Source organism: Crinia signifera, chromosome 12, assembly GCF_055691185.1.
Source record: "Crinia signifera chromosome 12, ASM5569118v1, whole genome shotgun sequence".
Taxonomy (NCBI): domain Eukaryota; kingdom Metazoa; phylum Chordata; class Amphibia; order Anura; family Myobatrachidae; genus Crinia; species Crinia signifera.
Genome location: NC_139228.1, coordinates 30,054,083 through 30,066,587, shown reverse-complemented (window position 1 = coordinate 30,066,587; position 12,505 = coordinate 30,054,083). Strand labels below are relative to the sequence as shown.

General features: G+C 41.9%; 1 protein-coding gene across 4 annotated transcripts in view; it reads left to right on the top strand.

The window, feature by feature from the left end:
* The window catches only part of SLC8A3 (solute carrier family 8 member A3), a 248,324-nt gene that overhangs the window by 221,902 nt on the left and 13,917 nt on the right, over positions 1-12,505 (top strand). For 3 of the 4 annotated variants that reach the window (XM_083166350.1, XM_083166352.1, XM_083166351.1), the window contains exons 4-6: positions 677-694; positions 10,441-10,571; positions 10,983-11,082. In XM_083166350.1, coding sequence (XP_083022476.1) covers positions 677-694; positions 10,441-10,571; positions 10,983-11,082 — 249 coding nt within the window. The remainder of the gene's footprint in view (positions 1-676; positions 695-10,440; positions 10,572-10,982; positions 11,083-12,505) is intronic. The other variant, XM_083166353.1, reaches the window with a different exon arrangement.

The following is a 12,505-nucleotide window of genomic DNA, read 5'->3' as shown; positions in this document are numbered from 1 at the left end:
CCAATGTTTTCTTTCTTTTGGAAGCCATTTAAGAAAGCATGATTGTTATTTTCTTTTAAAGATCAGAATAATATTATTTTGAACCGTTGTCACAGGGCCCTAAAAGGAGTGGGGTCCATCGGCCGGTGTCTATTTGGTAATCCTTCATTGGATAAACCATATCCCTGATTCAGAAATATCGACCCACCTTTGACTCTTTGGGGAATACTTAGTGTGTCGCAGCAACGTGGAACAAGACACTAGAGTTTAGAGCTGGACTATTTATTAGTCCACCAAGCCTTCCCACAAGGCCCTAGAGGGCACCAAGTAGCCTGGATAATTCAAACCCATGTATTATGAACAACATAGAAGTGAAAGAAGGGCCTCTAACTAGAATGTTGTATAAACAGACTCTTCTTACTCTTCGGATTGTCTGGGTGGCATTGTCCACCATTTTTTTTTGTGTGTGTGGTGGTTGAAGTTACTTAATAATTAACCGAAAATCAATTTGCAATGTTACTAACACATCACTAATACAGCATATGATTGCATTATAGTCATTTCTGGTTTTGGAGCATTAACCCTTTGCTTAACGTTCACATCACTATTCATAAGTTTGTTTTGTTTATACTTTCAGTTGACATTAAATTCTCATTTTAATTTTTAAATTTCTCTCATTTTTATTGTTTGTTTAAAGCTCTGCTGTTGAGTCAAGGTAAGCTCATTTTTCCTACATTTTAATTTACTGAATGTTACACTTAAACGTTTTTTTTTTTTTTTTCTAGCTGGAGGTTAATTAGTCTGCATAAAAGTTAATGATGATATGTGAAATACTTATTACTGTGCACTGTTCAATTTTAAGATCAACAATGTTCTTTATTTGAATGCTTGATACAGTATTTGGTAAACTTTAATGGAAATGTTGGGCATTGCTATCTTTGGTATAGTTTTATTTCATGCAACTAAGCGCTACACAGGGGTTAAAGTGAGGGGGAATGGGGTGGAACTGAGTTCCACCACCTGTGCAGTAATTCCGTGAGAATTACAGCACAGTAATTCTCACGGAAAAGCATTCTAGTTTGCAGGGGGATGCCAAAAACCCTACCGCTGGCCCTGTCTCTACCTAATGGGGGTAGGTGAGGGGGTGTAAACAGGTGGCATAGAGAAATGAGTTCCCCCCACCTCTGCATGACCACTTTAAGCCCTGGCGCTACACATTTAAAACTGTCGTCAAATAAAGGCAAATGTCAAAAAAATGTGATGGCAAAAGATCCATTTATGACATATGTAAGGTCTTTACAGAGTTTAGCAATTGGTTCTTCACTTAAAAGATCTGTATCTGAAAACAGTTAAACTGATAAAATAGATATCCACAACAATATTTACAACGGTTGATGGTAAATTGGGTGGAAGAACAGTTTGTAGATATCAGTGGATTTTGCTTTGGTGTGGTTGTGCTTTAAATTGAGCTGTGACAGTTTTTATCCCACAAACTCTCCACCTCCCCCCCCAGTGCTCCTACCTCCAATCTCTGTCTTCACAGCTCCCTCTTTCCATATCCAGCAAGTTCAGATCAGTGTCCCTGAAAATATTGCTTTCACTTTCTGTTATGACATCTATTAGCCCACAAAAGAGTAATTTGATCCATCAAGTGGCCTCTAGTGGTCAATGGCGGTACTTCAGCTCATAAAGGAGAGGAGTAGTTAGCCTTTTATATTTGGTGGATAGCATCTGAAATCAAAGTCTGTCTAGACCAGTGACGGCTAACCTTGACACTCCAGATGTTGTTGAACTACACATCCCAGCATGCCCTGCTACAGTTTTGCTCCTTGGCCATGCTAAAACTGATGCAGGGCATGCTGGGATGTGTAGTTCAACCACAGCTTGAGTGTCAAGGTTAGCCGTCACTGGTCTAGACTGACTTTTATTACCGAAGGGGAGAAAAATCGTTTGATGGTGTGTGACCATCAAATGTTTTCTCAGCAAACAGATCTGAATCCTGCCCTAAAGGCCTAATTCAGACTGGACTGCAAAGCATAATTTTTTTCTCTAGCGGTCAAAACCATGCTGCACTGCAGGTGGGGCTGATGTTTTTAGTATTACTGGACATACAGTTGATTATAATATAGTGAGTTCAGTGGATACATTTGTTTCCATAATAAATGGTTTATTTTGTATAAGTGTTGATACATAGGTTTCTTGTTGATCAAATGGCTACATTGCACCTTGAGCTATTATATTGGCAATCCCGGCCACTATACACCATACAGTGTGACCTTGTGCTGGTTATTGAGGGGTAAATGTATGAAGCTTGGAGAAGTTGTATCTATCCCCATAAAGAACGTTATGTGCAAGGTGATAATGCACCAGCCAATCAGCTACCTGCCAATTTACATATTGGAGCTGATTGGCTGGGGCATTATCACCTTGCTCATAATGTTCTTTATGGGCCATAGACAGAGCCAGATTAAGGTCTAAATGGGACTGGAGCTGAATGATCAAGGGCCTATTATGCGCAATAATAGGGGTTGCGGCCAGCACCTAATAATGTGGGAGGCGTGACCAGTGTTCTGTTTGGGTGGTCTGCTCATGGGTGTGTCTGTATTTGTGTAAATACTTTCAACTAATTATATATGCCTGTAAAAGGCAGGGGGCTGGCATAGGAAAAATGCAGGGAGATATATTGGCGGGTGCACTCCAAAGGTGCACCCACAGGATGCCGATGTCCTAAGATACTTGCGGGGTGAGGCGGCCCTCCAGTCATAAAAAAAAATACTGAAAGCCGAAACTTGGTAGACAACATTTCAGCACCTTTTATGTGGTCACCCAAATTTACCACACCATATACCCCTTATACAAATCATGCAACACAATAGTAACCCCCTTATACTGTACTTGCCTCTATTACATTATGCCACATGGAATGAGCGAAAATTCACACCGAGTGAGCCAAATTCACACTATGGCACACAGATTGAGTCACAATTCACGTTATGCCACACAGATTAAGGCAAAATTCACTTTGTGCCACATGGATTAAGCCAAAATACACACTATACCAGACATATCCAAACTGTGGCCCTCCAGCTGTTGTGAAACTACACATCCCAGCATGCCTTGACCTAGTTTTAGCATTCCCTAATAGCAAAACTGTGGCAATGCATGATGGGACTTGTAGTTTCACAACAGCTGGAGGGACATAGTTTGGACATGCCTGCACTATACCAAACAGATTGAGCAATAATGCACAATATGCTTCAAAAATAATGCCTATTACATGTTAAGACACACACCATAATCTCCATTAAGTATTATGCCAAACACAATAATACCTATTAAAATTTATGATACATAAGTGTTGCTTTCCTACATGTTCATTGCCAGGGGTTCCATGCTCATTGCCAGGGGTTCCATGCTCATTGCCAGGGGTTCCATGCTCAATGCCAGGGGTTCCATGCTCATTGCCAGGGGTTCCATGCTCAATGCCAGGGGTTCCATGCTCGTTGCCATGTGGGATTACATTCTCATTGACAAGGGGGAATACATGCTCGTGGTAACTGAGGGACAGCCGCCGCCGGGCAGAAATGACAGCCGGGCAGAGAGCAGGGGGCTGCCCAGCTGTATTCAGAGCACTGCTATTTGAAATAATACCCCTTTCACACCAAAAAATGCAGGGATTTACCCAGGAATATAGTTGGAAAAATGGGGAAAGGGGGAGGGGATGGGGGCCAGGTGCACAGGACTGATTTGCTAGCAGGTAAGAAGGTTAAACTCCAGTCAACATGTGAGTGAGTAAATTATCTACAGCCACTAGGCGAGCATTTTCAACCCAGGTACTTCACCACAATTCTCAATTTCTCTTGGATCTTGCAGTCCAATTAGAGTGAGATTATACACAGTTTTCGACCATTAGAAAGTAATTAAGATAACAATAAGTTGTACTGCCAGACAGTGTGCCATTTGTTACGCATTTATTAGATATGTGTTTATGATAACCAATATGGTTAATTGAAGACGTGCTTAGTCTGAAATAATCCTTTACAGGAATACGCTGATATTACAGCCATATTGAACAGAGGCATTTAGCCCATTTTCAGACCCAGATATCATATTTTCACGATCTTTTCTCAATTTTTTCTATTCCTGTTATCTGTATGTCCTCGTCTCATGTTCGTCTCTTGATCCATTAACAGGATCAATTTTAGTATTAATAAAGTTGATATTTTAGACTGATACGTTTATATTATAGAAGGCAGTGCCCCACCCGGGAGTTTCTTTCCTGATATTCTCCCTTGAATATCAACCCGTTTCCAGGAATATAGTCCAAGGATCATGCAGGGACATTCATACTAGCCCCTTTTACACCAGCCTAGTCCCTGCTTTTTCTGGTGTGAGGGGAGAGAAAACCACCCCCGCCCCCCTTTAAACAACCAGCTATATCTTCGGGAACCAATTGACCCATTTACATGTAGGCTTCGAATGATTTTGGTCCCGTGAAACTGGGCCGTTTGGTTCCAGAGAAATCTGTCCTCAAACAACATGAAATTACATTTCAGAAATGAAAAAAAATTGGTTTACCTGCAATATCTCTAGAACCAATGAACCCATATGGACCAGGTATCAGATTGAAGGCCCAGCAATTTGAGTTCGACTGAGATCAACCTCGAGCTTCTGTGATGCTGGAGGGGGAACTGGCAGCCATTGGAACTGGGTGAAGGTTGGAATTAGCGGGTCCCATGTTATCCTATGGGGAAAAGGTTCCAGGTTTGCCTGGCGGTATCTCCAGTTCCCGGGGGGGCTAGCGACGCGGGGCTGGGCTCGTTGGAAAGCCCTGGCCCTCAGCTACAAAATGGGCCTATTTGGGTGAGTGGGCCTGGAGCTGTAAACTTCATACATTTACCCCTAAAGGGGTGTACACACAGAGAACTTTTAACAGGAGATTTTGACTAGATAGTCAAAATCTCCTAGAAGGTTAGCCAAAATCTCCCTATTTTTCTCCTGCTTAGTCAATATTGTCTTGCAAAAATTGCTGAGCATAGATTGACTGTGCAGGCAAGGAAATTTTGACTAGATCATAGACTATCATTGCTTAGTCAAAATCTCCAGTGCATCTAGCCAAATTCTCTCCCAAAATTGCTTAGTCAAAATCTCCCTGTGTGTACACCCCTAAGTCCTTCATATGTAACACCTGCAGAGAAGTTACCAGGCAGCTGCAGTGTGGTGTTTGGTCTTGGTACTAATGCTGCTTTCAGACGGCATAACTGGCTTTGACCCTGTATTTGAAAACGTTTCCAAAAATGGGTCTGCCAGGTAAAACCACTTTCACACCGCATCTCTTAAATGGTATATTACCGTTTAAGTGCCATTTTTTTGACACTGGCAGACCCGTTTTTGGAAACTTTCCAAATACAGGGTCAAAGCCAGTGCAGTATTCAGCGCCGCCCCCCCCCCCCCCCCCCCCCCTAGGGTTAACATCACCCCCCCCCCCCCCAGGGTTAACATTACCACCCCCCCCCCTTGGGTTAACATCACACACATACACCCCCTAGGGTTAACATCGCCCCCCCCCCCCCCTAGGGTTAACATCACACATCACAACCCCCCCCCCCCAATGTGTTTAAGAACCCCCCTCTCCGTGCAGCCGGCAATAGGCTGCTTATAATAAAAGTGACTTTCGGAAAATGGCTGCCCCCCATACGAAAGAGTTTTTTTAAACAGGCTTTCCTATGGGGCAGCCATTTTCCAAAAGTCAGTTGTTTTTTTTTAGAAGCGCATCCGTCCATACAGTACTGCCGGGATCTGCAACGGGAGGTACCGGCTGCACGGAGGGAGGTTTCTTAAACACATTGCAGGGTGGGGGGTGGTCGGGGATGTTAACCCGCGGGGGGGTCGATGGGGGGCTCCAGTGCTATGAATATTTAATGAGCGCTCATTAAATATTCACTGCACTGAATTTAGGACCCAGCTCATTGGCTGGGTCCTAAATACTGTTTCAGATCCGATTTTGATGCCAAAATACCGGGTCTGAAATGGGTAGGACCCTCCATTTAAACCGTTTTACAAAAACGGCTTTTGTAAAACGGTCAAGTGGTTCTGCGCCTTTCAGACCGCACAGATTACCGGTTTAAAACGGTTAAAAATCTGCAAAATACCGGTTTTTAAGTGCAGTCTGAAAGGGGCATAACTTGGTATTTGTCCAAGATTGGTAATGAAAAAACTCATGTCAACTTTTTGACTGTTGACCTTCCCATTGTCAACCTAATGCTTGTATCGATCTTCCGACCCTGTTGACCTTAAGCATGTTGAACTATTTAAGGTGTCGACCTAGTGACCGTGTCCCTTAACAATGACAGAAGGTCGACACGAAATTATCCCTTTGAGTGCCATGGGGATTTGTTGAAAATAGGTGTGAAAATTGCCAAGCAATTATTCATCTTCAGCAAAATGACCTATACCTTATATAGGAAATATTAAAAAAAAAATATTATTTCAAATTTTTATTTGAATTTATATAACAAATGTGAGGGACGTTGGGATTTTTAGCAGATATTTTGCGCATCTCTCACAGAGATGTTGGCACTCAAAGGCCGACATGTATATGGTCGACACGAGTTCATACTTTACTATCCAAGTGGGCATAGAGTTAAAATAGTGTGCCAAGCGCAGCGGGCACCGTGCCCAAAGCATGGCGTGCGCAGCTGTACCCTTATATGGTGTCCATGTTGACATATGTCAACATAGACCGAACAAACGTGAAAGGCTCGTGTTGACCTTTTGAGTGTCGACCATGCACATGCCGACCTTAAACTTGTGCTGACATTCTGTCATTGTCGACCTAGAGTATGTCGACCAGAGTTACGCCTCTGTGTAGCACCGTGCTTCCTCTAATGCTTTTTCAACCCTGCTGAAGTAATATCTCTCTAGGGGTCAGATTCTCTAAGTGATAGTCAAAAGTGATAAAATGGAGAGTGATAAACAGCCAGCCAATCCGCTTCTGCCTGACATGTCACAGACTGTGTTTGAAAAATGTCAGACAGGAGCTGATTGGCTATCTGTTTATCACTCTCCATTTTATCACTTTTGAAGCTTAGAGAATCCGGCCTTAGTAATGTTAAAACTTTACTGAAGTGCGAAACCGACTCTGAATGTAGGGCATGCCTACAGATACTGGGCTGCACAAATGTTAGATTACGTTTTGATTGCCAATGTATGTGTGTGAGCAGTTGTTGGGGTATTGGGTGCACGAAGCATGAACAACAAGAGAATTTATATGGCAGTGCTATACTGTAATTTAAACGGATACAAATGCAGTTTTATTGCCTGTAAAGCAGCCGGCAAAAACTAGATTTACAGTTTAATCATGACAAATTGTGAGTTGTGGAATTGCGTGTCTGGCATTTGCAGATCTGGGGATCTTGTACGAGAAATAGTGAATGTATAGTATTAATCCAGTTTTTTAGAAGTAAATAATGAAGATCATTTTTGGTGGGATACTTTTATAGTGTTCATTCTATCTCCCTGCATCTTTGAAAACCAGTTCCTCTTCCCTGCCAAATCAATCTTTGCTTTTGGGCTTCTAGCACAGGTCTGGTCTGCATATCCATGTTGAAATACAGACCACACTGTTCTAGAAGCACCAAAGACGCTGTCAAATTGTTCCTATTTTCTAGCCAAAGTCCCATATAGTCATTGTCTAAGATATCCATTTATTATAATTTGAGAGTTGTAAAGGCAAACTGGACATGGGTAAGAAAAAGTGTGTGTGTCTACGTGTGTGTGTGCGGGGGGGGGGGGGGGGTGCAAGATACAATAGCAATAGCATTTGTAAGAGAAATCAAGGAATTATATTCTATGCATTACACTAAAGGTGGAGAACCGAAGAGTGTCCAACATCTAGACCTACAGTACTTACTTAGAGGCTACAAAAGAATGGAGAAGTTTATGTAATTTTGGATTATTGTTAGAATAATGGACATGGGTACAATACAGAGAGGTATAGTTGACTTAATTTAACCCGACTTGGTGTATAATTAATTATAGCGTTACCTACTGCCGATGGATATTCTGGTCCATCATTGATTGGTTCTCATGAATGGTCCTCCATACTGTTGTCTCTTTTATTCAATACGGTTTCCTGGAGAATAGGTTCTGTCATTGGAGGTTTCTCTGGTGTATGTCCAGCTATTGCTTAGAAATAGGCAGCGGTAGGTCTTACACTTGAGCTTTTCCAGCTAAAGGGGGTATTCAATGTTGTCTGATATTTCCGCTAGGTGAAAATATTGGGCATCACTATTCAATTCTGGCCGTTTTTTTTTCTTGGGACTCCCCTCATGTAGATTCGACTTTGTTTAAAGTCAAATCTGCATTGTCGAAAACAGCCGCTGGATTGTTGAATCCGTGTCCGTTTTTGACTATCTTTGGTCATTTTTGCTGGAGTGATGGGGCCCATCCTTGTTGCATGGCTGCCACTATCAATACCATATGGTCAACTTACTGTATGGAAAACAATGCATCCGTTTTAAATGACACAGCAGTAATTGTATCGCCAGTGGGCTATTCAGTTTAGCCCCGATAAATCGGTGCAAACCACAGTTTATCAGGGATTTCATTTCACTTGCCTCCAGCAGGCGAAGTAAAATCCCCAGAAAAAGACCAGGTTTTGGAACTAAGCTGGGCTGTTTCTAGTTTAAACACCCATCTGATCTGTGGACAATTCAGGTGGATAATTAAGAACTCTGAGTTTATATATTCATTTTATAGGTGGTGTAGGTTTACAGACATGCGAGAATGTCATATAAGCACTTCTAGAAGTGTCGCTTTTCGTATTATTTTTAAAGGGCTTTTTTAGTCTATTGCCTTGCTCCGCCCTCGCTTCATCCCCTTGCAGTTGTTAGTGGGAGGCACGCTTATCGGTGCCTCCCAAACTATTTTAAAAACTGCAAACTGTAGATTACTATAAAACTTGGGGATTGAACTTATTTATAGTAAAAGTCCTTTTCAACCCTAATTACGAATCTAGACCTACATTGCACTTGACGTCTCATTAAATATTTGTGTCTCGAGTTCTTAAATCCTAAATGCGTCTGTCTTCCTTTAATGCAGTGCACACATCCATTTGGCACTTTGCATGAATCATATGCTCTTATTTTATCTCTAATCTTGACACTACTTAAAATATTGCTTTGATAGTATTTAGAATATTAATTAGGAATAAGTTAGAACCTTAAATATGGCTGGGAAATAAGAAGCACTTAACCCATTTAGAAAGACTTATCTCCCACTGTTCCTACCATCCATTAATGTTGTCTATGTTATGATTTCCTTGTGCTTATTTGATAACTGATAGGCTAGATATTTGGGAACGGTCTCTGATTTCCTTGTAAAGAAAAAACAATATGCGCCATCAGATTTGGTTAGATGCGCAGTAGTTGACTACAGATCCATAGCACTGCAGCCATTTCCGTGTGATCTGTGCATGCACACTGGGTATGTGCCTGGGAAAAAGGCATGGGCGCCATGTTCCGGGAGACCTGCGCATGCGCAGTAGCATAATGCCGGAATCTATTTGCCATCAGATAGGATGGGACCCGCAGCGGAGGTCGCACGCGGGTCCTCTCCTGTCTTGAAATGCCCTGTACAGATCCTTTTGAAATCTGTATTTTTGAACATTACTTTTCAAATGGAACACGACACGAGAAAGTCTTGTGTGAACAACCTGCATCAGATTTAGGGGAAAAGTTACTAAAATGGGAGTTCTATTGAAGAGGGGATGCATGTTGCCCATAGCAACCAATCAGATTATACTTCTTATTCATTTAGCACCTTCTAGAAGATTATAGATAGAATATGATTGGTTGCGACGGGAAACATCCCATCTTCAATCGAATTAGTAAATGTTTATGTTGGTAAATTACAGTAGAATAACCTTCAGCCAATCAGATTATCTGAATGCTCACTACATAGCCAATCGGTTCACTGCTATTTTACCAACTATAGCAAAATATTTAGGGAGCGATGGTTTGCAACTCTTGTATGCGCATGTGCAGCCATTTGGTGCCAGCGGGCACAGTGAATTACTTGTTCATCGTCCCATTCGTACCTAGCGGTGCGGGCTGGGTGCATGGGGATGCCCAGAGGTTCATGGGCCCCACCCTCACAATGATGTCAGCAACCTGGTTTACTGCTGAGACCTTCACCTTGCGAATGCCGGGTTGCTCCCGGGACGGACCTGTGTCCACATCCTGGGTGTGACTTGGCATTTGCGATGTGAAAGGGGTATAAATGTTGATTTTTAGATATAGCAGAGGTACTGTGAGTCAAGTATACTACATATAAAACATGATGTTTAACGTAACGGCACTCTACGACTTGTAATTTGATAGATTATGATAAAACCAAGTGGCAATCCATTTTAGTCTATTGTAAGAGAGTTTTTCTAAGCACATGCCTGTTCTTTTCCAGCGGGGGAATTGGTGGATAGGAAGCTCTCGATGGAGGAAGAAGAAGCCAGGCGCATTGCAGAAATGGGGAAACCGGTTCTGGGGGAACACCCAAAACTTGAGGTCATCATTGAAGAGTCTTATGAATTCAAGGTGAGCGCACTGCCATTGTAGAAAAATTTCAAAGAAAATAATGCATCAACTTGTATAGAAAATGACGTACAACATGAGACACAACTAAGAACCATTGTCTATTGACGTTTCCTAAAGCAGCCAATCAGCTTCTGTCAGTTATCTAGCACAGTGTATAAAATGACAGTGGGAGTTTGATTGGCTGCTATACGCAACTTCTCCACTTTGCCCCTCACAAACATTTTGATTGGGGAAGGGGGCCCGCAACGAGTAGGGCTGAATCGTCCCCATAGTCAAAATTCACATGTGGACACTTCCATCAGGCTGTCCAGGTCAGGAGTACGACCACATCAAAGTGGAACCTGCGTGAATCTTTATGGCGGTAGTAATGAATGTCTCACACAGTGTGTATCTTTCTTTTGCCCTTGGTAGAGCACCGTGGACAAGCTCATTAAGAAGACGAACCTTGCATTGGTTGTAGGGACTCATTCCTGGAGGGATCAGTTCATGGAAGCCATTACCGTCAGTGCTGGTAAGATTACCCAACACATCAATAACCTTTGCAAATGGAAGATTTTGGCTATATTTTATAATGTATCCGGTTGATAGGTTGCAACAAAATGTCAACATGCAAAAAGGCAACACAAGCAAAACATCGACATGAAAAGAAAGTTGGCACATGAAAAGGTTGACATGCCTTTTTCCCATTTTTGGACTTCTTCATACTTTAACATCCATGTGGACTCCTATTGAGAATGGTAAAGTGTGTTGAGCAAGGTGAGGGCACGCACTACACGAGTTGTTGCATCTATGTCAACAGTTGTTGACACTGACACAAAAAATCTTACAAAAAACTCATGTCAATGTTTTCAGGTGTTGGCCTTTTCCATTTGACCTTTTGCTGATTTTGACCTTTTGGTGTCAACCTAAGGACTGTCAGCCTAGACACTATACAAACTGTTGAATCGGGACCCTTCATGCTCATAAAAAGGGGTGGGGCCTCTATAAAAGGTGCACCACCCAATCGCATCACCCAAGCTTTTCCCCCTTCACTGTGACTAGATGTGTGTGTCATCTATTCTGCTCATCTACTACTTGTTTGCTGCTTTGCAAGAGCAGTGTTGTGTGTGTGTGTGTGTGTGTGTGCGCCCCCCTCTCATCAGGACACAATCCTAGGACTGTCCCACTGAATACGGGGGGGGGGGGGGGGGGTTATTTTATTTTATTATTTTAGCTATTTGGTATTTTCAAACAGGGAACATTTTGTATGTTTGTAAGCATCGAACACAAGAATAACTTGTGAAAACATTGATTTTTTATTTTTTTGTAATACATACGATACATCATATACTGTATATATTATTTCTAGAAGGTGATTTTTTGGTGACGCTCCCTTTTTCTCCCATCATACTTAACCAAAATCGATACGAGGTACCATTTTAAAGATTAAGTTATCGGCTTCTGACAAATTGTTAATTTAGAATTGTACATTGTATTGTTTGTTTAAAACTCAAAGTTAAAAATTTACTTTTGGCCCTAGAGTTTTTTTTCCCTGGATGCATCGGTACGGCACGGCTAAGATGATCGTTTTTTTCTCGGCTACTCAAAATGGCTACAAATGAACCGGTTCTTTCGCCCTACTACAAACCACCAACCTCGCTATTAAATTAATCGTATTTTATTTGCATGCGGAATTTTCATACGGGCCATCTAGTTTAGCAATATTTTACTGCGTTGCATTTAATTTTAATAAGGGTAATCCATGATGGGTACATCTGGGCGAAGGGGGCACGGAGGACTAAATTAGGACTTGCCTACATTCTAGAGCTTGTAGATTCCACATATATGTATGTCTCTAATACAATACTGTTACGTCTGCTAGAGTTGTATGAATTATAGGCCAAGGCCTGCATTAGACCATGGACCGAGGCCTCATCAGTTTCCTAGTGAATTGT